Source organism: Sapajus apella, unplaced genomic scaffold (assembly GCF_009761245.1).
Source record: "Sapajus apella isolate SASKATOON/1434 unplaced genomic scaffold, GSC_monkey_1.0 scaffold14, whole genome shotgun sequence".
Taxonomy (NCBI): domain Eukaryota; kingdom Metazoa; phylum Chordata; class Mammalia; order Primates; family Cebidae; genus Sapajus; species Sapajus apella.
Window position 1 is genome coordinate 10687542 of NW_022436954.1, and position 25680 is coordinate 10713221.

Genomic DNA, 25680 nt, shown 5'->3' on the forward strand with positions numbered 1-25680 from the left:
TGTGTTAGAACATCAGGTTTTCCTGTGGTAAGTGTTGCCTGTTTAAACTTTCATTACGGGGGATGTAGAAACAGAGGACAGCACTGGAATACATTTAGGGGATCATATAAAAAGGATTGTCAGGTTGTTTCCATTTGAGAGTATTTTTCAGCTCCCTGGCCAGGGCAGTCAGGTAGATAGTGGTACTCTTAAATGGAAAAGATAAGGTAATGACTTTGTGAGTGAGATGATTAGTTAAGTTTTAGATATGTTTTATTTGAGGTGCTTTGGAATCATTTGAATCAAATTCTCTAGGGATAAGTTGGCAATATGAGCCTAGAGCTCAGTAGAAAGGTCTAGGATAGAGATTCAACATTTGGATTATTATAAATTTATAGGTGGTATACATATACCAAGCTCTAGGTATATATGGTGTTGCCTATACAAAAACTATAGAGGTACAGTTGGAAAAGTCAAGGGAAAGGATAGCAGCCTAAAGAGATTAAGACCTAGGTAAGAAGGCAGGTCAAAGGGTCAAATATATGAGATTAGAAAGCGGTAAAATAGGGGGAAAGCTTAAATTTCCTAAACGTTTCTACACATGTGGTCTAGGATGTATGGGCAACTCACTTTCTTCTTTGTGTTAACTTAGGTCTCCTTCTCAGTTGTTTTTTATGATCTCATGATAAGTCTTGGACTGCTGAGTGGGTACTGGGGAAAAAGGGTGGGCATATCTTTCACTGAAGTTCTCTGATTGAGGTCAAATGGAGGTTAAGTTTTCCTTTAGACATGAAGTAGTAGATGTGGAGAAAGTAGGAAAATAGCTTTATTGAAAAAGGTTTTAATAATTTTTTTTCAAACTTTCCGTTACTCCCATATCTTGGTTTCTGAAGACACTAAAGTTCTACACTTAAATATTCAACTTGTCCTCCCAAATTTTGAGAATTAAAGGCTTCAGGCTTCAGTGGTCCCATATCCCTGTGCCTGGTAACAACATCTACAAAGCTTTTTGTTTCCAGGTTAATATATGCTGAATTAAACAAACCTAAGCCAGAAAATCACACGTCTTCTACCTTTTTCTCTCATAGGGTGTGGACATAAAACTATCCTGTAATGAAAAACACTTTTATAATAGAGAAAATATTTACTCAATTATGGAGAGACCCATATAAGTGCATGATAGTTAGTGCCAAGTGGTTTCAGCAACCTACAATCACAGCTTAGTGATGGCATTATTTACACTTAATTCATATAAAAACCTTAGTTGTTCAAATAGCATTCATAACAGAAGCCAACATCTTCTGATTTACTTAAGGGAGAGATGGGATACTCACTGCATCTTTATCTTCCTGTGTTTTTTGCTTGGGATGCCCATTTGATGACTATACTTGCCACAGACAACTCCAAGATGGTTAATATAAACAGATATTCCGAAAGGAGTTCACCACTTTTCTGTATCCAAAAATATCCAAAAAGAAAATGTACATTCCTTAGAGATCTTTCTATGTTGGTAATTGAAAACTAACAAAGATATCATAAAATTGAAGAAGAAAAATAGAAGAGAAAAGCCACCCACCATATTGTCCACCCTCAAAACAGAATTTTAAATATTTTAAAATCATAATTGTAAATGATAATTATTGAGGATGATGATAAACTAATCTACTTCTGCCAAATGGATGATGAGAATCATCGATTGTGTTTTCCTGTTTATTGTTATGGATAAGATAAGGAAATTTTCACCGAGGCCAATAAATCTCTGGAGAAGATTGAATTGTGACACTCTTGATGTTTAGTGTTATGCAACTTATTTAATAGAGAAATGTATACAAATCTGCCCTGTTGATAGAAAAGGACACTAAAGAGAAATAGTGAAAGAAGAGAATATTTGGACTTGTAACCTGAACTCAACACAAGGGTTTATATGTCCTGGGGGTAGGGATTTCTTCCTGGGATTATGCCTCTGTGTGCAATAGACCCATATCCTCACAGTATAGTTGGATTGGAAATAAGAATACAGAATCTGTAATATTGAAAGCCCAAGACTCTTCAGTACTCAATGCACTTTTATGACAAGGTCACCATGGGCTACTCAAATCAGTGGTCAATAATGACATCATTTAATAGTAACTGATCCACGAAAGTGGAAACTAAGGGCACACTGATAGACTGATGAGATGCTCCATGATTCTGTTAACTAAGGGTTTGGAGTCAATATTGAATCTTTGGATCCCGGTGGTTTTGAATAACTTGAGAGGGTAAATGGGGAAGGGCCTTCAGGAGGAAGATCCTGGATTTCCTACTAATATGAATATTGATGATTTAAGAGATAAATTAGAAAAATGAAAAAGTTAACATCATAATTACAGATCAATCCAATAAAATGATCCATTCTCGTTATACAAATATAATCTTAAGCAGTATCTTTATGTTTCTATTTATTTAAGATATCACTTTAAGGTATCCATCAGGGTATGTGTCATAAAATATTAGCATTCTCTGCAGCAGGAAAATGCTGCAGTAAAATGATGGCTACTGAATTGACTTTTGTAAAAGCTCAATTTTGTGGGGTAAGATAATTTAGAACTTAAAACCATTCTGCATTAGAAAAAATGATCTGTGACTAGCCATGTGACTCTGAGCAAGTAATTTAAAATTTCTAAACTCATTTCTTTATTGAATCAGAGATATAAATCATTCCCTAAGGAGGTTGGCAGTTGTGCTCACTGTAAAATCACTTTCAAAGCTACACAGAAGTAAGAAAAACCCAGCAAAACGCAAATTGGCATATTTTTTGCAACTAGATAATTAACCAAGAGTTTTGGATGTTGAAGTAAGGAGAGTTTACTTAATTAGTTAGGAACTTAAATACAGGCAATATCCAATGGGCTCAATTTAGAAAAGTTGATTTCTAAGTATTGGTCAAAGTCCCTACCGTTTTGCCCTTTGTCAAGCCCTGGGCAGATGGGATAGAGGAGGACAGAAATCCTAGAGAAGACTTTGGTCCTTACGGCTTCAATTTCTACACAACTTGCTTAGCACTGACTTCCATCTTGGTCTCCTAGCCCCTTCTCTCTAAACCAACAAATGTATGTAAATAAATGCACATATGTCCACAGTTCCACGTGAATGGAAACATAGATATACACAGATATTGAAATACAAATATGAACACACACAGATTCCCACTGACCTGCTGAAAGACTGACAGACTCAAAGCAGGCAGTGCAAAAATGTCCACATAGTCAATGAACAATATAGAACTGAGTACACTGTCATTTAACATTACATATGTGTACAGAAACCACAGCCCTGACACTGAACATAAGCCCCTGGGCATCACAGGTACGTAAATATGCCAGTTCCTTCTTGGAAGATCAAGTCTTGTTATAACAAACTTGATCTTTTAAGGCCTGGAAGAACTGACCTCAGAGATGCAGGTACCTGGAGTGAACTGAGCTGCCCATCATAAAATTATCATGGCCATCAGGTGAGTCCAGAATTGAAGATAATGCTTAGTCACTCAAAATGCATCTATTAATATTTATAGTACCTTTTATTTGTTTACTTGAGGTTTTGGGTGGTCTTAGGTTTAGAAATAAAACCTGTAGTTTGATTCACATTTTTAATAGATGCATATGCCATGAAGTAAACTAACAGTGAGGGTCACCTCCATGACTTGCATTGTACTTAAGTGCTCTGATCACTTAGTAAATATTTAACATATAATTCTAAAATTGTGATAAAATTCTCACAGAAATCTGGTACTTACATGTGGCCAAATAGGTTTTTCTACATTTATATTATATATTATAAATTCATGTGATAGTAAAAGCAGACCAATTACTGAAATACAGGCACTTACGATGTTTGCTACTAAAGCATAAGACGCCTGCAATAGAGAAAAAGAATCATTTGGTCATTGGAAATTATCCATATGCATCATTGACAAGTATATTAAAGTTTTCTTTTTTAAGTAAAAGTTTTATATAAATTTTGATCTTTTCAGTATAGTAGGATCATTACAAAGACTGACAGAACCGCAGATTTGTCAGACCCCAATAGAAAGAAACAATTTTGGAGATGATAAAACTTTTGATATAATAAACAAGTTTATTTCTTCACTGACAATTTATTGAATGTGTATTCTATACTCTGCAGTCTGTGCTCTGATAACAAGGCAGAAAAGAAATGGTCTTTGTGCTCAAGGAATTTTCAGACTATTGAGGAAGACAAACAAGTGCCTGTTAAATGTGAATAGAATGTAAAAATTTGTTAACAATGTAGGCAAATTCATAGTACCATATAGTTTCAGAATATTAGAGAGCTAATATTTCAGGAGTCAGTTTATGGTTCATTTTGGAGTGGAAGGAGAGCTGTAGAAAATATTGTTGGAAAGACACGTGCTATCTAGCTTGACGTTTAGGATTTTATTTTGAAGATGGTGGAGAACTGCATTCATACATATAATGTTGCCATATAATTGCACTTTGTCCATGTATAGGATCAGAGAGGTGGTATGATATTAAGAAGATCCTTATTTATTATATTTATTTTCTTATCTACATTTGAATTTATATATATATATAAATTGTGTGTGTATATATATATATATATATAAATTGTGTGTGTGTATATATATATATATATATATATAAATTGTGTGTATACACACACACACACACACACACACATCCTGTACAAACTAGACAATACCATTTTGGTTATAGAAACAGGCAAAGATTTCCTGACAAATACACCAAAAGCAATTGCAACAAAAACAAAAATTGAAAAATGGGATCTAATAAACCAAGGAGCTTCTGCACAGCAAAAGGAAACCATCAACAGAGTGAACAGACAACCTCCAGAATAGGATAAAATTTTTGTAAATTATGCATCTGACAAAGGTGTAATATCCAGCATCTATAAGGAACAAAAATTCACAAAGGAGAAAACCAAACAACTCCATTAAAAACCATTCAAAAGATAGGACCAGGCATTTTCATAAGACAAACATGTGGCCAACCAGCATATGACAGAAAGCTCAATATCACTGATCACTAGAGAAATGCAAATCAAAACTACAATGGGATATCATCTTATACTATGGATGGGAGTGTAAATTATTACTTCAACCAGTGTGGAAGACAGTGTGGTGATTCCTCAAAGACATAAAAACAGTACTACAATTCAACCCAGCAGTACCATTACTGAGAATTTATCCAAAGGAATATAAATCATTCTGTCATAAAGACACAGGCACGTTTATGTTCATTGCAGCATGATTCACAATAGCAAAGACATGGAATCCACCTAAATGCCCATCACTAGTAGAACAGACCAATAAAATGTGGTACATATACACCACAGAATGCTATGCAGCCATAAAAAAGACAAGACCATTTTCTTTGCAGGAACATGGAAGAAGCTGGAGGCCATTATCCTTGGCAAACCAATGCAGGATCAGAAAACCAAGTACGGCATGTTCTCACTTATAAATGGGAGCTAAATGACGAGAACATAGGAACACATATAGGGAAACAATATACTGGGGCCTATTGGAGGGAGAGGGTGGGAGAAGGGAGAGGATGAGAAAAAAAAATAGGTACTAGGTTTAATACCTCGGTGACGAAATAATCTGTAAAACAAACCCCCATGACAAGGTTTACCTATATACAAACCTGCACATGTAGCCCTGAACTTAAAGTGAAAGTTAAATTTAAAAAGGTATATATTTCCTTCTATCTAATATGAATTAGATAATAAGTACGAAAGCTTAAACTACTGAATTATGAAACCAATTTCACTGGATAAAGGATATGTTTATCTAAATTGCTATTGTATGTTGTATAATGATCTCAACTAATTTATTGTTTTGGAACAAATCTCCCTTAAAGAAAGACAATGTTTTGCAGACCATTTAGTTATGTTTTTACTGGAGAATTTAATCAATTTACATTCCAGGTAATTATTAACATATTAGGACTCTTATTGCTGTTTTGTGGTTTCTTTTTTTTTTTTTTTTCCTTTGTTTTTTTCATCTTCTCTTACTGTCTTTTGTGATTTGATGATTTTCTGTGGTGGTAAGATTTGATTCCTTAGTTTTTATGTTTTGTGCAACTATTTTAAGTTTTTGTATTGTAGTTACCATGAGGCATAAATAAAATATTTTGTAGTTATACCAGACTTTTAAGGCAGATAACAACTTAGCTTTCCATACAAAATGTCTACACTTTACTTTTCCCCCTATTTGTTATTTGGATGTCAAATAACATAATGTTATTTGGATGTTATTTATCTTTCATAATTTGTATCCCTTAATTTATTGTAATTATAGTTGTTTTAATAGTTTTGTCTTTTAACACTCATATATTAGAGATAAAATTGCTTTATGTAGTACCATTACAGTACTAGAATATTTTAAATATGATTTTGTATTATTCATATCACCAAGTTGTATACTTTTATATGTTTTATGTTATTAATTTGTGTGTGTGTTTTTTTGTTTCAGCTTAAATAGCTCCCTTTTATGATTCCTGTATGGCAGGTGTAGTGCTGATGAGTTCCCTTAGCTTCTTGTTGTTGTTGTTGTTGCTGGGGAAAGCTTAAAATTTTCCCTTATTTCCTTAAAATAGCTTTGCAAGGTAAAATATTCTTGGTTGACAGGTTTTTTTGTTTGCTTGTTTTTTTAAAGCACTTTAAATATATTATTCCACTCTTTCCTGGCCTGCATGATATCTGTTGAGAAGTCTGCTGATAGCTGTATTGGAACCCCTTTGAATGTGGTATGTTTCTTATCTCTTGCTGCTTTCAGAATTCTTTGTCTTTGATTTTTGATAGTTTGAACATGATATGCCTTGGTTAACCCTTCTTTGGGTTTAATTTGACTGAAGACTTCTAAGCTTCTTGTATATGCATGTTGCCATCTTTCTCAATTTGAAAGTTTTCAGCCATAATTTTCTTAAATATGCTTGCTATTCCTTTCTCCCTTTTCCTTCTATAAATTCAATTATGAAAATGTTATTTGAAATGGTCAGGGTCAGAGGCTATAATCAACAGATATGTGTAGTCATAGGATTCCCTCTCTGCCTGGGTCTGGACAGAACCTCAGGCTAGCCTCTGAAGATTGATGGGGCCTCTGTTCAACTGCTAGTGTCAAGCAGAGCCAGATGCTCCGCTGCATAGATATGTACATATATTGGCTTGCCATCCAGTCTGATAAATCCTTATGCAGATCTCTGAGGCCAGGTTACTGCTTAGCTAATCAGGTTGAGCAGGGCCAGAAGCTACCATCTGTAGTAATGCCCAGAAGCAGACTTGCTTCTCAGCCTGAGACAGCCTAATACAGAGCTCTGATGCTGAGTGTCAAAGCTAGACAAAGACGAGCCTGGCAAATCTCTCAACTGTGCTTTCTGCAGAGACATGCTTTTGGCTGATCTCTCTGGTCAAATGCCTCTGCTGACCAGAATACAGAGCTGTAGCCAAGATTCATGTACTGGTTGCTGTGGGCCCCACCCTTCTTTTTCTAGCTGACCCCACATAGTGTACCCCTGTGGATACTTCCAATGTTCCCCATTTGGCAAGACAGAAGTGGGCTTCCTGCAAAGCATCCCAAGAATGCTGAGGAAGCTGGATTTCCACCATGGATTCCCTTTTTATTCTCTTGTAGAAATCTTGGGCCTAAGGGAACCCTTTCTGTGTGGTGCTATGCCATTATTGTGGAGAGGTGACATGGTCAAAAGGAGACCATTTCTTTAACCTTTCTAATGTGGCTTTTTGCAGTTTGATGGTCCAGGAGAGTGTCTTTACATCACTTCCAAGTTCTGAGATGTTCCTGAAGATATACTTGTCTGTGGAGAGATGCTAGCTGGGCTTTATATGAGGAGGACTGGAGCCAAGAAACTCCTATCTTGCCATCTTGATAGTGTCATTTTCCAATTTTTCTTCTTTAACCTGTTCATGCAGCAGCTTACATTAATTATTAAATATTGAACAAACCTGGCATACTTAGAGTAAACCCTAGTTGCTTGTGGTGTATAATTCTTTTGATAGATTGAAGAATTCAGTTTGCTAATATTTTGTTGAGGATTTCTACATCTATATTTTTGACAGAGATCGGTGTGCAGTTTTATTGTAATATCTTTGTCTGCTTTTGCTATTTGGGTAATCCTGGCTTCAAGAATAAGTTAGTAAGCATTCATTCTGCTTCTGTTTTCTGAAAGATATTGTAGGAAATTGCTACAATTTCTTTCTTAAATGGGAGAATTCACCAGTGAGTCCATCTGGGCCATCTGTTTTTGGGAGGTAGTAACCATTGGTTCAATTTCTCTAATAAGATGTAGGCTTTTAAGATTGTCTAGTTCTTCTTCTGTGAGTTTGGCAGATTGTGAGTTTGGCCAAAGAATTGATGCATTTTGGGCTACCAAATTCGTGGATATAAGATTCTTCATAATATTCTTTTATTATCCTATTATCCTTTTAATGTCCATGGTATCTGTAGTGATGCCTTCTTTTTTGTTTCTGATATTAGTCATTTGTGTCTTCTCTCTGTTATGTCTAGTAAGGAAATGTAGCTTTATTGATTTTATTGATATTTGAAATAACCAGATTCTGGTTTTATTGATTTTTCTCTACTGATTTTCTATTTTATTTTCTTTGACTTCCACCCTAATTTTTATTATTTATTTTCTTCAGCTACTTTGGATTTAATATTGGCTTTCCTTTTTCTTCTTTTCTAAAGTGAAAGCTTTAGATGGTTAGATATTTTTTCCTTTCTACTATATTTACCCAATGCTATACATTTCCTGCTAAGCATTGCTTTTATTACCTTCAACAAATTTTGGTAAGTTGTATTTTCATTTTCTTTTATTTCAAAATATTTTAAAATTTCATTGCAATTTCTTCTTTGATCAGTTTGTCGTTTAGCAATATGTTGTTTAATCTCCAAGTATTTTGTTATTTTACAGACATCTTTCTGGTATTGATTTCTATTTTCATCATAGTGTAATCTGAGAGCATAAATTGTATAATAGTTATTTTAAAAATTAGTTAGCATGTATTTTATAACTCAGAACATGGTCTATCTTAGGAGATGTTATAAGTGTCCTTGAGAAAAATGTATTATTTTATTGTATGAGTATTCTATTGATGTCAATTATATCCTGATGTTTGATGGTGCTGTTGAATTCAATTCTGTACATAATTTCCTGCTTGCAGATGTATTTATTACTTACAGGTGTTAAAGTCTTCAACTCTAATAGTGGCTCCATATATGTCTCTTTGTAGCTCTATCAGCTGTTGCCTCATGTATTTTATTATTTAGTTGTTGGTCACATACACACTAAAGATTGTTGTGTCATCTTGGAGAATTGACCCCTTTATCATTATGTAATGCCTTTCTTTATTCCTGATAATTTTCCTTGCTCTGAAGTCTGCTCTGTTTGAAGTTAATATAGTTACTCCCACTTCCTTTCAATTTGTGTTAGTATGTAATATCTTTTTCCATCCTTTTACTTTCAATCTATATGTGTCTTTATATTTAGAGCAGGCTTCTTGTAGACAACATATCATTGAATATTTTTTTTGTTCCATTCTTCAAAAATCTTTGTCTTTTGATAGGTACATTTAGATCACTGATGTTTATGGTGATTATTGATAGAGATGGATTAACATCTGTCATATATTTATTACTGTTTTCTATTCATTTCCTTTGTTCTTGCCTGTTTTTTTTTTTCAGATTATGCTGTTTTTCTATCTTTTTTTTTGGCTTAAATGAACATTTTATGTGATTCCATTTTCTCTTATTAGCAAATTAAATATTTTTAAAAAACTTCTTAGTTACCACAGTGTTTTCAATACACATTTACAACTAATCCAACTCTATTTGTCAAATAACAATATGCTACTTGACAGATAGTGCAAGTATCTTACATTAACAAGCAGTCCTAATTCCTTCCTCTCATCTTTTGTATCATTGCTGTCTTTCATTACACCTGATCATAGGGTATTATCATTGAATACATTACTGCTATCATCATTTTTGACAAACTGTTAAATATAAGAAAAAATAAATTTTAGTTTTTTATCTTCACTTTTTCTTTCTCTAATTATCTTTTTTTTCTTTATTAAGTTCTGAGTCTGATGAATATCAATTTTTTGGCTCCTGAAAAAGTTTAACATTTCTTGAAAGGCAGGTTTACTCTCAACAAATTTCTACAGATTTGCTTGTCTGAGAAAGCCTTTATTTCTCCTTCACTTCTGAAGTATAATTTCATAGAGTGCAGAATTCTAGGTTGGCATTTCTATGAATACTTTATTTAACTCCATTCTTATTAGTTGCATGGCATGTAAGAAGGAATCCTATGTAATTATTATCCTTGACCCTCTATAGGTATTTTATTTTTTATTTATTTTTGGCTTCTGATATAGTTTGGATCTGTGTCACTGTCTAAATCTCATGCTGAATTGCAATCTCTCATGTTGGAGGTGGGGCCTGGTGAGAGGTGATTAGATCATAAGGGTAGATTTACCCCTCTGTTCTCATGATAGTGAGTGAGTTACCATGAGATCTGATTGTTTAAAAGTATGTGGCACCTTCCCCCACATTGGTCGTGCTCCTACCATGTAAGATATGCCTGCTTTCCTTTCACCTTCTGCCATGATTTTAAGTTCCCTGAGGCCTCCCTAGAAGCCAAGCAGATGCTGTCCTGATTCCTATACAGCCTGTGGAACTGTGAGCCAGTTAAACCACTTTCTTTATAAATACCCCTGTCAGGTATTTCTATATGGTAGTGCAAGAACAAACTAATACAACTTCTTTCAAGAGTTTTTAACTTTGATTTTCTGCTATTTAAATATAATTTTCCTAAGTGTATATTTTTGGCAGTTACTCTGCTTAGTGTCCTGTAAGTTTCTGTAGTTTGGTCTGATATTAATTCTATGAAATTCTTAGTCATTATTGCCATAAACATTTCTTCTGTTCCTTCTTGTTCTTTTTTTTTTTGCATTCCCATTATGCACATATTACTTCTTTTGTCTTTAGCTCACAGTTCTTGGATTTTTTGTCCTGCTTTTGTTTTCAGTTTTTTTCCCTCTACTCTTCAGTTTTGGATGCTTCTGTTTACTGATCCTTAAACTCGCTAATTCTTTCCTCAGACATGTCCAGGTTACTAATGAGCACGTCAAAGGCATTCTTCATTTCTGCTATGTTTTTTACTTCTAGCATTTCCTTTTTATTATTTTTTAGAATTTCTATTTCTCTGCTTACATTTCCTATCTGTTCTTGCATGTTGCCCACTTTTTTCCATTAGATTTCTTAGCGTATTAATCATAGCTTTTCTAAATCACAGTGTGATAATTCCAACACCTCTGTTACATCTGGTTTTTTTATTTTTTCATTGTACTTTAAGTTCTGGGGTACATGTGCAGATCCTGCAGAATTGTTGCATAGGTACACACATGCCATGGTGGTTTGCTGTCTCTATCCCCCCATCACCTACATCAGGCATTTCTCCCAGTTTTATCCCTCCCCAACCTCCCCGCCCCCACACTGTCTCTCCCAGTTGCAGGTGATGCAACAGCAAATTGAAGCCTCAATTTCTAGTTTCAAGGTGAAAGCAGAAGCAGGTTCTGTCCATTTGGAATGATGAGCCTTTCCCAGAGTCACAGGTTTAGAGGGGAGTAGGGCCAGGACAGTTTCAGAGCAGCTTCTCAGGCATGTGGACCTGGGGCTAAGAGGGGAAACAAGTGGCTTCTGAGCAAGAAGGTAGCCAAGGGCCGCCTTCCTCACCCACCCAGATGGGGCCAGCACATGCCTATGGCAGAACAGAGGCTGGCACAGCCCTGTCAGGAACTGGGGCATCACCAGGTAACTGGGTACCAAGGATGCCTGGAAACAGGCTTGCCTTCTGTGGTCAAGGGAAGCACATGTCCTTCAGGAGGGCTCAGCAGATGCAACAGCTGCCACTGGGCCAGGTGGGGTGGCTCATGGCTCTGGGTGTCCCAGAGAGTTAGGCAGTGTGCCCTTTCTATTCATGGGTTCAGCTGGGTGGAGTCCTGCCTCACTTTCATTAATTAGTTCATTCAAAGATTCTGGGAAGGACATCTGGTATGGCTGGCTTGCTACTGGAGTCCTCAGGCAAGCTGGCCTGACACCGGGTTAGCAGGTAAGTGGCCCTGAATCCTGGTTCTGTGGGGTTATACCTGTAGCCTTGATCTACCAGGGTGGACTTGTTGATTGGATTGTAGGGATGGGCCTGGATCCTGTATCCATGGGGGCCAGCCTGAAGCCTGAGTCTACAAGAGCCAACCTGACACTGGTATGAATCTTGAACGTGTGTCTTTAGGGGTCATTCACATGTTGCAATGGGCCTGGCACCTGGGACCACTGACATGGGCTTGCAGTCTGAGTTCATGGGGCTGGCCTGGTACTGGTGCAAGTCTAAACCAAGTCTGTAGGAATGAGTCTGGGTTCTGAGTCCATGGGAATTGAAATTGAGCTTGGGTCTGTAGGGGTGGTCTTGTTGCCTCAGTCCATGTGGCTCATTTTGGCAACAGAGTCCACTGGGGTGGGCCTGGACCTTGGGTCTGCTGGAACAGGCCTAGGCCCTGGGTCCTCTGGAGACCTGAGCTACAGAGACTGGCCTGCAGCCTGGGGTTGGCCTGGTGCTGGGGCAGGTGTGGAGTCTGGGTCCGTAGGACTAGTCTGGAGTCTAGGATGGTTTGAACTGAACTTGTGCCTGGCATCACTGGAGATGGCCTTATTTCTTATTGTGTATATTTTCAGTTATGTTTTAAAGTGACTTCCATGGGAATTTCAATTAGCATATTAATTTTTAAAAATCTATAATTTCTATCTCTTACTTGATATTCTGTATTTGGTAAGATATCACTTTCATGCTTTCTTTTAATTCTTTAAACAATTTTTTTTAGTTCTCTGACAATACTTAAAAGATCTAATTTAAAGTCTTTGAGTAGTAAGTAACAAATTTTAACTCTCACAGGAATATTTTTCTGTTGGTTACTTTTTTCCTCCTGTGTACGTAAAATATGTTTCAGTTTCATGTTTTATAGTTTTTAGAAAAATTGACATTTCACATAATATATTACAGCATATTTGTTATTTAATTGCTTCCCCACCTTCAGGGTTTGCTATTTTTGCTTTTTTTGTTGTGTTTTTCTTATTCCTTCTTCTTTGTTAAGTTTCCAGGATTAATTCTGTAAATATTTTATTCCCTCAATGTCAAGCCCATGGGTTGTCTGCTTCCTGGGAGCCACCCCTGACTCAGTGTAATTTAATATTGGTTGATAATCCTTTGCCAAGGATAGTGTGTATGAGAATACGTGCTTAAAACTTCAGTTAGTTTATAAGACAGCCTTAGCTTTCACTTCTTCTTTGCCTAGAGCCTCAGAGTCAGCCAGAGGTAAATGAGTGGTGGGCCTTTCTTCTTTCAGCTGTCTCCTGGGCATGCACATAGCTTTCCATATTTGTGAGGGACTTTAAAGCTCCAATAACATGTCAGAGCTTTTCAAAGCTCCTTATGATTATCTAGATATTCAGGATTTTCTTTTAAATTTCTGACCAATCTCTTATTTACCTGAAGTCATAGTTTTATTCAGCTGTGCTTTTGCTAGCAGATCGATACTGTTTAAGCCATCCAGTGGTAAGACTTTGTTTTCACTGAGCTGAAATCTTTGTCCAAAAAATAGCCAAAATATCCTGGGAACAGAGGTGCAATTTCAGACAAAGTATCAACAGTGCTCAGATGATAGCACTTTTAATAGAACATCACATGATGTCAATAATCTCAGCTGGTTGCTATACTTCTGGCTTTTAATACATACTCTGCCAATGAGCTTGAAGGGAGAGGGGATTGAAATAGCCTCAAATTACAACATTATAGGTCTCTCCGTCTTTCTGAAGTTTATCTCAGATACTTTTCTGTTTTAGCTGTGGCTTTGATTAATTTCCAATGCTATAAAATCATTAATTTTGGTTGTTTTGTCAGTGCTTTTTCTGTTTTTGCTAAAGAAAGATTTCATGGTGTTCTTAATCTGCCATTCCAGAAGTCAATCTCTTAGCATTTACATACATAATTATTCTAATTTCTTATTCTTTTACCTCACTACCTATCAATATAAAATGCAATACTCACTAAAGGGAATCAACATAATCCAGACTCTTTTAAACACCTCATACGCAGTAGCCCCCATACAATGAAAAGTTCTTAGACATGTGAAGAAAGAAGCAAGAAAGAAGAAGGTAATAACAGAAACTAGGTCATTTTAAGATAGCTATATTTATGTCTTCATTGAATTTTCATTTGCATTAAATGATTTATCATGTAGCAATTTAACTTCTTGATTAACTTCTTACATCCCAAGTTATTTTTATAACTAATGAAATATAATAGTGACAAAAAAAAACAACAAACAAACCTGAAGACATCACCCAACCTGACTTCAAACTACACTACAAGGCTACAGTAATCAAAACAGCATGGTACTGGTACCAAAAGAGAGATATAGACCAATGGAACAGAACAGAGGCCTCAGAAGTAATGCCACACATCTACAACCATCTGATCTTTGACAAACCTGACAAAAACAAGCAATGGGGAAAGGATTTCCTGTTTAATAAATGGTAATGGGAAAACGGGCTAGCCATGTGCAGAAAGCAGAAACTGGACCCCTTCCTGACACCTTACACTAAAATTAACTCCAGATGGATAAAGACTTAAACATAAGACCTAACACCATAAAAACCCTAGAAGAAAACCTAGGCAAAACCATTCAGGACATAGGCATAGGCAAGGCCTTCATGACTAAAACACCAAAAGCATTGGCAACAAAAGCCAAAATAGACAAATGAGATCTAATTAAACTTAAGAACTTCTGTACAGCAAAAGAAACTATCATTAGAGTGAACCAGCAACCAACAAAACAGGAGAAAATTTTTGCAATCTACCTATCTGACAAAGGGCTAATATCCAGAATCTACAAAGAACTTAAATTTCCAAGAAAAAAAACAACCCCATCAAAAAGTGGGAAAAGGATATGAATAGATACTTCTCAAAAGACATTTATGCAGCCAAAAAACATATGAAAAAAAACTCATCATCACTGGTTATTAGAGAAATGCAAATCAAAACCACATTGAGATACCATCTCATGCCAGTTAGAATGGCAATCATTAAAAAATCTAGAGACAACAGATGCTGGAGAGGATGTGGAGAAATAGGAACACTTTTACACTGTTGGTGGGAGTGTAAATTAGTTCAACCATTGTGGAAGACAGTGTGGTGATTCTTCTAGGATCTAGAAATAGAAATACCATTTGACCCAGCAATCCCATTACTGGGTATATATCCAAAGGATTATAAATCATTCTATTATAAAGACACATGCACACGTATGCTCATTGCAGCACTGTTTACAATAGCAAAGACTTGGAACCAACCCAAATGCCCATCGGTGATAGAATGGATAAAGAAAATGTGGCACATATATACCATGGAATACTATGCAGCTATAAAAAGGATGAGTTCATGTCCTTTGCAGGGACATGGATGAACCTGGAAACCATTATTCTCAGCAAACTGACACAAGAACAGAAAACCAAACACCACATGTTGTCACTCATAAGTGGGTGTTGAACAATGAGAACACATGGACACAGGGAGGGGAACATCACACACCAGGGCCTGTTGGTGGGTGGGAAGAGTAGGGGAGGGATAGCAGGGGATGGGAGGATTGGGGAGGGATAACATTAGGAGAAATGCCTAATGTAGATGACGGGGTGACGGATGCAGCAAACCACCATGGCATGTGTATACCTATGTCACAATCCTACACAATATGCACATGTACCCCAGAACTTAAAGTATAATAAAAAACAAAAAAACCCAGTGACTTCAGTAACTAGCACGTATTCTGTTTTTATTTGAAAATGCAATGGAAACTTACATTTGTTATATTTTAAAAATCTATTCTTCAATTATATGTAGGCTTCTAGTGACACAGAGACAATGCTGCCTACTCACTGACTTTCCTTCTTTTTGCAAATAAAACTCTAGAACTGTTATAAGCATTCTGACTTACCAAGAATGGTGAACGTCTCTTTTCTAACAATACTGCAAAGATTCCTGAGAAGATAAACTGGAAACAAAGATCACGTTTATTAATTTCCAATCATTATGCTTATGTATAAACTTAAAAAGTAAGAGAATTCTGGAATGTTTTAACATAAACAATATGAGACCATTGAGAAAATCATCCAGGATATAATTCCAGGATTTTTTACATTTGTGGAGATGGGAGAAAGCCATAAAGTTTCTGGTTACTAATATAATATATGTATTGGAAATAGAATCTCAGGGCATTCTGAAGTGACTTTGTGGAAAAAGGAGTATCGATGTTTCCTTAGTTTTTGTCAATCACAACTCATTAAGCCCATATGTGAATTATAAGAAAATGCACCCAATTAATGAATTTACTACTGTGCAATGTTATATCTCAGTGACTTCATATGAAAATACTTTTAATGTAATGCTTAAATATTTTATTAATAGAAAATATCATTCATAAAATGTTATTCAGTTTACATATTTAAATATAAGAATTACATAATGTCTTCCATAAGTAGCTTGTTCTGAGATCTTCCATTATTTCGTGACACCTGTTAGAAAGATGGCAATTATGGTGTATCAGAAATTTATTTTCCTCACTGGTGCAACATTTACAAATACATAAAACTTTCCACAGCATTAAGAAATGAACAGGTCAGTTAGTAGTATGGGAGAGGGATGTTCTTTTCCCAGAAAAATCTGGAAACTAACATGTCAATACTAAATAGAATTTCGAAGTAAGAAGGACCTGTGTTTGAGTTCTTTGTTCTTTGCTTTCTCTGTGACTCAGGAAAAATTATTTAACCTATAACTTAGTTTTGCTTTTTCCATTGGTAAAATTAGGATATTTGGTTACATTGTGTTATTGTGATGTTGTTGTAATAGTTACATATAATGTTTCAACATTTTTTTGTGGCAAATTAGGGGCTTTTAGCATACTTTAGCCACTTGGAAATAAGAAAACAGTGCATAATGATCAATTCTGTGAGCTTTAATTCAAGAAGGAAAATAGAAACTCACTGGTGTTGTTAAGGACACCCAGATCCTAGGGAAAAGGGCATGGGCAAACAGTCCCTGTGATGGTGTCTGGCTGATAAAAGTGAGTGAAGTCCCAGTGTGTGAGAGAAGCAGAAAGCCGCCTCCTGCGACTCATCTTTCCACTGGAAATCTAAGCAACCCAGGCTGAGGGTGAGCATTTTGTTTCTCCCAAGCTCTGGAGCTAATTTAGGGAGAAGCTTGGAGATACAGAAAGGGGAAGACGCTGGGAAAAGCTGCAGACATTTTCCAAAACCCAGGCCCCATCACAGGACATCATTTTTAATCTGAGTGTGTACAAAGTCAGTCATTCTATGGTGAGCCTGCAGCATGGCCACGCAAGGATCATAGTCTTGGGCCAGAGATTGGAGTTCTTGCCCTGGAGTGGGTTAGGAGGCTCCGCAGCTAGAATTGTGGAAAGTGCCTCAGCAGTAAGCACTGGAATTGTGCTTTCCTGTGTTGCAGGCCTGAGGTGGGAGCAGAGCTGCTACAGTTGTGGTTCTTCCTGGCAATGAGACTTTCACCCATAGAATGATTTAGGGAGGATTCCCTCTTTATCTTTTGGAGCAGTTTCAACAGGATTGGTACCAGTTCTTCTTTGAAGGTCTGAGAGAATTCTGCTGTGAATCCATCTGGTCCTGGATGGTTTTTTTGTTAGCAATTTTTTATTACCTTTTTAATCTCACTGCTTGTTATTGATATGTTCAGTGATTCTATATCTTCCTGGTTTAATCTAGGAGGGCTGTAAATTTCCGGGAATTTTTCCATCTGCTCTAGGCTTTCTAGTTTATGTGCACAAGGTGTTCATAGTAGCCTCGAATTGTCTTTTGTATTTCTGTGGTATCAGTTGTAATATCTCCCATTTCATTTCTAATTAAGCTTATTTGGATTGTCTCTCATTTCTTGGTTAATCTTGCTAATGGTCTATCAATTTTGTGTACTTTTCAAAAAGCCGTTTTTTTTGTTTCATTTATCTTTTGTATTGCTTTTCCTCCCAATTTCATTTAGTTCTACTCTAATCTTGGTTATTTCTTTTCTTCTGCTGGGTTTGTATTTGTTTTGTTCTTGTTTCTCTAATTCCTTGAGGTGTGACCTTAAATCGTCTATTTGTGCTCTTTCAGGCTTTTTGATGTAGGCATGTAAGGGTGTAAACTTTTTCCTCAGCACTGCCTTTCCTGTATCCCAGAAGTTCTGATAGGTTGTGTCACTATTATCACTCAGTTCAAAGAATTTTTAAATTTCTATCGTGATTTCATTGTTAACCCCATGATCATTCAGGGACAGGTTATTTAATTTCCATGTATTTTCATGGTTTTGAAGGTTCCTTTTGAATTGATTTCTGATTTTATTCCACTGTGGCCTGAGAAAGTACTTCACATTATTTCAATTTTCCTAAATTTATTCAGACTTGTTTTGTGTCCTATCATATGGTCTATCTTGGAGAAAGTTCCATGCACTAATGAATAGAATGCATATTCCGCAGTTGTTGAGTAGAATTGTTCTGTAAATATCTGTAAGCCCATTTGTTTCAGAGTAAAGTTTAAATCCATTGTTCTTTCGCTGACTTTCTGTCTTGATGACCTGTCTAGTGCTGTCAGTGTCCCCCACTATTATTTTGTTGCTATCTCATTTCTTAGATCTAGTAGTAATTGTTCTGTAAATTTGGGATCGCCGGTGTTAGGTGCATATATTTTTAGGACTGTGATATTTTCCTGTTGGACAAGGCCTTTTATTATTATGTAAGGTTTTTCTTTGTCTTTTTAAACTGCTGTCCATTTAAAATTTGTTTTGCTTCATATAGGAATAGTTACTCCTGCTAGCTTTTGGCATCCATTTGCATGGAATATCTTTTTCTACCCCTTTACCTTAAGTTTATGTGAGTCCTTCTGTGTTGGATGAGTCTCTTGAAGGCAGCAGATAACTTAGTTGGTGAGTTCTTGTCCTTTTTGGAATTCTGTATCTCTTATTCTAATGCTGTCTTCTGAACTCTGCATTCCATGACCAGCAGGCTACTTGACATCTCCGATTGAATATTAAATAAATATTTCCAACTCAACATTGTCAAAACAAACTCATCGTCTTCCTCTGAAAACCAGTTCTGTACACAGTCTTCCCTGTATCAGTTGATTTCAAGTCATTCCTTCTATGAGCTTAAACAAAAACCCTGCCATCATCTTTAACTTCTTTCACACTCCACACCTAATCCATCTATATATTCAATTGGCTCTACCTCAACATATGCCTAAATCACTACTTTTACCACCTTCACTATGAATAACTTTGTTTGAGTCTCACCTGGACTTTTATTTTATACTTTAAGTTCTGGGGTACATGTGCAGAACATGCAGGTTTGTTATATAGGCATACATGTGCCATGGTGGTTTGCTGCATCCATCACCTGTCATCTACCTTAGGTATTTCTCCTAATGCTATCTGTCCCCTATCCTCCACCCTCTGCTATACCTCCCCTCGCCCCCTACCCACTGACAGGACCCAGTGTGTGATGTTCCCCTCCATGTGTCCATGTGTTCTCATTATTCAACATCCACTGATGAGTGAGAACATGCGGTGTTTGGTTTTCTGTTCTTGTATCAGTTTGCTAAGAATGATGGTTTCCAGCTTTATCCATGTCCCTGCAAAGGACATGAACTCATCGTTTTTATGGCTATATAGTATTCCATCACCTGGACTTTTGAAGTAGCTTTCTAAAAAGTCTATTTGGACCCCTTTATTCTCTTTTCAACACAGCAACCAAAATGATTCTTTTAAAACCTAAGCCAGGTTATTTAACTCTGTTTATGAAACGCTATAATAACTACAATTTTAATCACAGTAAAAGCTAAAATCTTTACAATGGCTTACATAGCCCTATATTATCAGGCACCCCATTATTTTTTCTATTTTTTTAACTACTATTGCTCTTGCTCACTCTATTCCAGAAATACTGACTACATTTTTCTAGGAACCCTTCAACCAAAGACTTCATCCGGACTAGACTTCATTCTGACTGTTTTCTCTCCTGAGACCTTTCCCCACATATCTTTGTGGTCAAAAGCATTACTTTTTCAAGTTTTTGCTCAAATGCTACTATGGTAGTTTGAACTGTTGGTCACAATTTTTTACTTTTAGGTAACAATAATATATTTTCGTACTTTTGCCTTGATTTCATGGTGGTTGGATTATGCTTCCCTGCTCTTTAATGTAGGATTTGATGATTTTATTTGTTTAAGCTGGGATTTTAACAAACATGACCCAAGCCAAGGCTTGAAATGGTCTTGTGTTATTAGGATTGTCCTCTTGTGTTCCTGCCCTTCAATGTGAGCACAGTATGTCTCTAGTAGCCACTAGTCGAAAGGCAGTAAGATACATATGGAGTGGATCTGGATCTGTCCTATAGCTTGAAACCAGGCCAAGCACAGCTGAATCTCTGCCAAGTCTGCACAAGTAGAAAAATAAATGCTTGTAATTGTATGCCTCTGGGTTTTTGGTGATGTATTATATAACAATAGGTCAGTGTAGAGTCACTTTTTCAATGAGCCCTACCTTGACCATTGAATTTTAGACGATAATAGATAATAGATACTTTGTCACTTTCCCAAAAATTCCAGTCCCCCTTAGCCTACTCTTTTTCTTCTATAGCCTTATCATCCTCTAACATACCACACTATGCTTGAATAAAAGCTCCATAAGAACTGGGATCTTTGCTTAGTTTGCTAATATATCTCAGGCACCTGAAACAGTGCCTGGCACATAATGATACTCAGTAAGTACTAGTTGAGTGATCAGACTTCAAATGTGATATTTTCATACTCTTGCCATGATCTCATGGTGGTTGAATTATGCTTCACTGGTCTTTAATTTAGGACTCAGGATTCTGTGGGAAACATGGCACATCAACCATCATAATATGCTTCTTTATGATAATCTTTAAAGACAATGGCACATCACTCATCATACCTTCAGATGCAATAAAATTCAATTTCAAAATCTCTGTTCAATTTTACCGAATACTTTGTGAATACAACAGGTAGATTTTATTTTTCTTTCCCTACACAAATTGTATATATCCCACTATTTCTGCTGCAATTATGCTCTCTTATTTTTTACTTGCCCCACTGGCAAAATAAATAGCATTTGGGCAGTTGAATAGTCACTAACTATTTTCTGTTTTCCTAATATGTCCTTTGTGCATCTTACCATTTTTTTCCATATTCAAGTAGAATGTACAAGGTAGCCTTTTAACAAAATAGATTTTTATTATTAAGTGATATCACTGATATTATTTAGTTTTTGAATCTAAGATTTTTCATATTGGTATGTTATTTTCAACCAGATAAAATGAGTTCCTTGAGAACAGAGATTGTACATTTTCAGCGTTCAGTCTCCAGCACACTGCTTGACCGACAAACAGTCGTTAAATGTAGTAAATAAATTAGTGAATAACAATAAGAAATTTGATTATTTACTTACAAGCAAGGATGACCAAAATGGGTATCCTGTTAGTAGTGCAAGAGGAACATATGTGGCTCCAAATGCAACAATTTGTGTGAATAACAAATATGTCCAGAGCAGTCCCAGGCAGTGAAGAAGTATGCCAGTCATTATTTGCATGGCCTGGAAGAAAATAACACTATCATGAATTACTGTTTTAGTGCAACCTTTGAAAGGAATATACATCAAGAAAAAGCCAAGGTGAAGATGGAAGGTGATGACCTAACAGAATTTTAAATTTCTCAACATTCAACTCAGATAAGGAGAATTTATTATTATTTCAGAGCAGTTTGTAGATATGATGACTATGTAAATATCTAACATTGTGCTAGGAGTCTGTTTCTCTGATTCATTCAAGAGACTATATAGCATTAGTCCTGGAGTCCAGAAGAATTGATCTCTTTTGAGAGTCATCAGTCCCTGTGTGTCAACAATCCTTGACCTGTATGGTCAAGAATTACTGACCTAGGTCAACAATCTTATGTCCTACAGGCAACTAGACTTGGTATTTCTGATCTTACCTAGATTTCTCTTATCTTACCAAACCTGCTTTTCGGACTTTTGTCCCTTTTGTTCTTCCCACCTCCATAGCATCTATAACTGATTTGTATCATAGTCCTGGGTCCCTTACAAATAAGAATAAAGGGATAGTGAACGTTCGGGATCTTGGTTTTCTGTCACTTTTCAAAGGGGCTATCACCTGATGTGGAGGTCTCGGATAATTTGTACCCACCGAAGTTATAGGCCAGCTATGACAGTTTCTCAGACATAGGAGGAGGACAATTCTAAGTTGTATGAAGAGCCCTCTGATATATCACTGTAAGGCCTTTCCGTTAGTTTTCAGATAGATATTTCTCAGGGGTGCTTTTTTCTGCCACAGCTGAATGAGCCACCATTCTGACCCTTCCTCCCTACACCTCCAGGTAAGCACAGGGGTTAAGTTTCAAAAAGCTGAAGGAGCAGAACTGGGGTTCCTAACTTAGCATCTTTTGCCTTACTGCAACCATATTTTCACAATGCCTGGGGATTCTTGACATATTTTTCTCACGGATTTTCTTAAAACACTGGACACCTCTACTTGAAGTTTGAAATGAGCTTCTGTTTTGGTGTGTGATTCTGGGAAGAACCAAGAAGTGGCTAATTAACGAAAATACTATTCTCACTTACAGATTAACCCCTACGCAACACAGAACTATGCATTTAGAGGTATTTTAGGCAGGCCGTGGCAGGAAGCAAAGGGAAATTGGAATGGATAGGACTTTTTCCACTGACTGACACGCTGTGCACATTTCATCTCCTTGCTTGGCATGGGACATGATGACTTTCTCTGAAGTCTGAGTTTAGTGAAGGATGAGGAATTTAAAAAAAAAACACTTTATTTTTAAGTAATTTTCAAAGCAAGTATGGACAAATCCTTTCGTCCTGAATCCAGATTCTCAGAATGGTTATATCTTACATAACTGTATGACAATATCAAAATTAGGAATCAACTTGGTATGGTGTGTGTGTACAGTTGTGTGTCATTTTGGCACCTAACCATATTTGCATAATCACAACTATAATCAAGATACAGAACTATTATGTCACCATAAAGATAACCCTCATACTCTATCTTTATAGATATTCTTTTAAATATTTCAAGGCTTGTTTTATGACCCAAAATACAGTTTTTTTTTTGGTTAATGTTCCATGGGCATTTTTTAAGTTTCCTGGGTTTTCTTTTGATTTTATATATCTCAAACTGGGTGCCCAGGTGAGATATACTTACTAATGTTTTGAAGCTTGCAATTTCAAAACATAAAATAAAAAAACCTAGGAATAAATGTGTATTCTTAAGAGCAAAGACAGAGAATCAACCTAAATGCTCATCAACAGTAGACTAGGCAAAGAAAATGTGGTACATATACACTATGGAATGCTATGTAGCCATAAAAATGAATGAAATCATGTCTTTTGCAGCATCATGAATAGAGTTGGAGGCCATTATCCTAAGTGAACTAACACATGAAAGAATACTAAATACTACATGTTGTCACTTATAAGTGGGAGCTAAATGTCCAGCACACATGAACACAAGAAGGGAACAACAAATGTCAGGACCTACTTGATGGTAGAAGTTTGAAACAGGGTGAGGATCGAAAAACTACCCATTAGGTACTATGCTTATTACCTGGGTGATTAAATAATCTTTATAACAAACCTTCAAAACACAAAATTTACTATATAAGAAACCCACACACATACCCCTGAACCTAAAAGTAAAAAAAAAGAAAACAGAGTATATATTCTGATGTTAGATATTTTATAAACATTAATTATATCTTACTGGTATTGTGTTCTTACATATACTTGTTTTTCTTTATATCAATCAAATTTTTATTTTTAAATTTTATTTTATTCTTTATTGGTATAATGTTTATACATGTTTGTGGGGTACATGTAATATTTTGCTACATTTATAAAATGTGTAATGGTCAAGTCAGGGCATTTAGAATATTTCTATGTGTCTCAAATCCCTCTCTTCTAGATATTTTGAATTGCTTTGATTATTTGGAAACTTTTTTGGTTCCATACAAATTTTACAATTCTTTTTTCTATTTCTATGAAAAATGATGTTGGTATTTGGATTTGGAATACATTGAAATTGTAGATTTCTTTGGTTAGTGTGGTCATTTTTCCAATCCATGAGCATGGGATGTCTTTCTGTTTGTTTGTGTCCTCTTCAATTTCTTTTATCAGTCTTCTGTAGTTTTACTTATAGTTTTCCTTTCACCTTCTTGGTTAAATTTATTCCTAGGTATTTTATTTTATGTTTTGAAATTGCAGACTTCAAAACATTAGTAGGCGTATCTCACCTGGGCACCCAGTTTGAGATATATGAAATAAAAAGAAAAGCCAAGAAACTCACTACCATATCATTCCTTAGGTTCAAAGGTCCCTAAATTTTATTCTTCTTTATCTGTACTTTTCAGGATCTTCTTGTATTTATCCAAAGTCTTGGATATAAAATTAGTGGTAGGAACAGGGAGAAATGTATTTACTCCATCTTGTCTACAACTGGCAGCTGGAATGTCATAATGCATGAACTAAAATCAGAGCTCTGTGTCTTCTTAAATAACAGTAGATCTCATTAGAAAGACAATAATATGGTTAATAACACATTTTTTATTCTCAAATACATTTCAACTAATTATTTCCCAATACCAAGACCAGATAAGTGGGTAAGGGGGTAGGAATCCACATTTTTAACATCATAACCTTGAAAATGAGGAGAGAAAATATTGGGTTCATTGTTTGTTTTGTGTAAGGATCTTCATATAATTCTGGCAGAGGATAAGGCAGATCTTAAATAAGTGGAAGTAATGATAGACTTGTGATGTTGGGGATTATCCTGAACCAAATTTTAATCCTGCTGGTTAAATCCTAATCTGGTTCTATCATCCAACAATATAGGTGGATAATGCAAAATCATCCAGCAATGTGGGTGAATAACTGCTATATTTGATGAAGTTGACTGAGAAAAGGGTTGTGTGTTTCGGGGGTAATCTTGAAAACATAGTGCTATTGTGACCATTGTCCATAAAGCTGTATGATCTGCAGCTTCTCCTGAATGTAGTTTCCACAATCTGCTCATCCAATTTAGAACCATGTCATCAGCTTAACTTGAAATAATTTATAGATGCCAAAAAGATATCTCTTTGCCCATTTCCAGAGTCAGGGTTTTCTGAGAGCATGAGTGGGTTTAGATGTTGGGTCATTTACATGTAGCTGATAAATTCATAATTTCTGCTTTGTTTAACATGAGCCTGATAAATAGCTTACATGTTCAGGCTGAATATGGAACATGCAGATGCTACATAACCATTTCAGGAAACTTGTATTAACATTCCTCCATTTGAGGAGTTCATCATATTTGTAGAGGTGGTTACAGTCTCTTCCCTTTTATATTTAGAAATTACAACACTATAATCATTTATCCACTCAAGTGGCATTTAGTTCTTACCCCCAACATTCTTGTTTCCTCTCTTATCCACAGACGATTTCGTGGCAT

At 36.0% G+C, this 25680-nt stretch overlaps 1 protein-coding gene across 1 annotated transcript; it reads right to left on the reverse strand.

Annotated features, from left to right (window-relative positions):
* Window positions 1–1391: 1391 nt before the first annotated feature.
* Window positions 1392–25680, reverse strand: LOC116554384 (membrane-spanning 4-domains subfamily A member 5-like). The gene is made up of 5 exons (XM_032282365.1): window positions 25633–25680; window positions 21609–21752; window positions 16078–16134; window positions 3748–3871; window positions 1392–1426 (listed from the first exon to the last, which is right to left on the reverse strand). Exons 1-5 carry the CDS (start codon window positions 25678–25680, stop codon window positions 1392–1394), a joined length of 408 nt encoding a protein of 135 aa, XP_032138256.1.

What these genes read in the sequence shown, in the direction of transcription:
- LOC116554384 (XM_032282365.1), bottom strand. Translation starts at nt 25,680, where the DNA reads ATGCCACGAAATCGTCTGTGGATAAGAGAGGAAACAAGAATGTTGGGG. An exon ending in AGGAAACAAGAATGTTGGGG is followed by an intron (nt 21,753 to 25,632) that starts GTAAGAACTAAA and finishes ATTTTCTTCCAG; the next exon opens with GCCATGCAAATAATGACTGG. An exon ending in ACCTATTTGGCCACATGTAA is followed by an intron (nt 1,427 to 3,747) that starts GTACCAGATTTC and finishes GATACAGAAAAG; the next exon opens with TGGTGAACTCCTTTCGGAAT.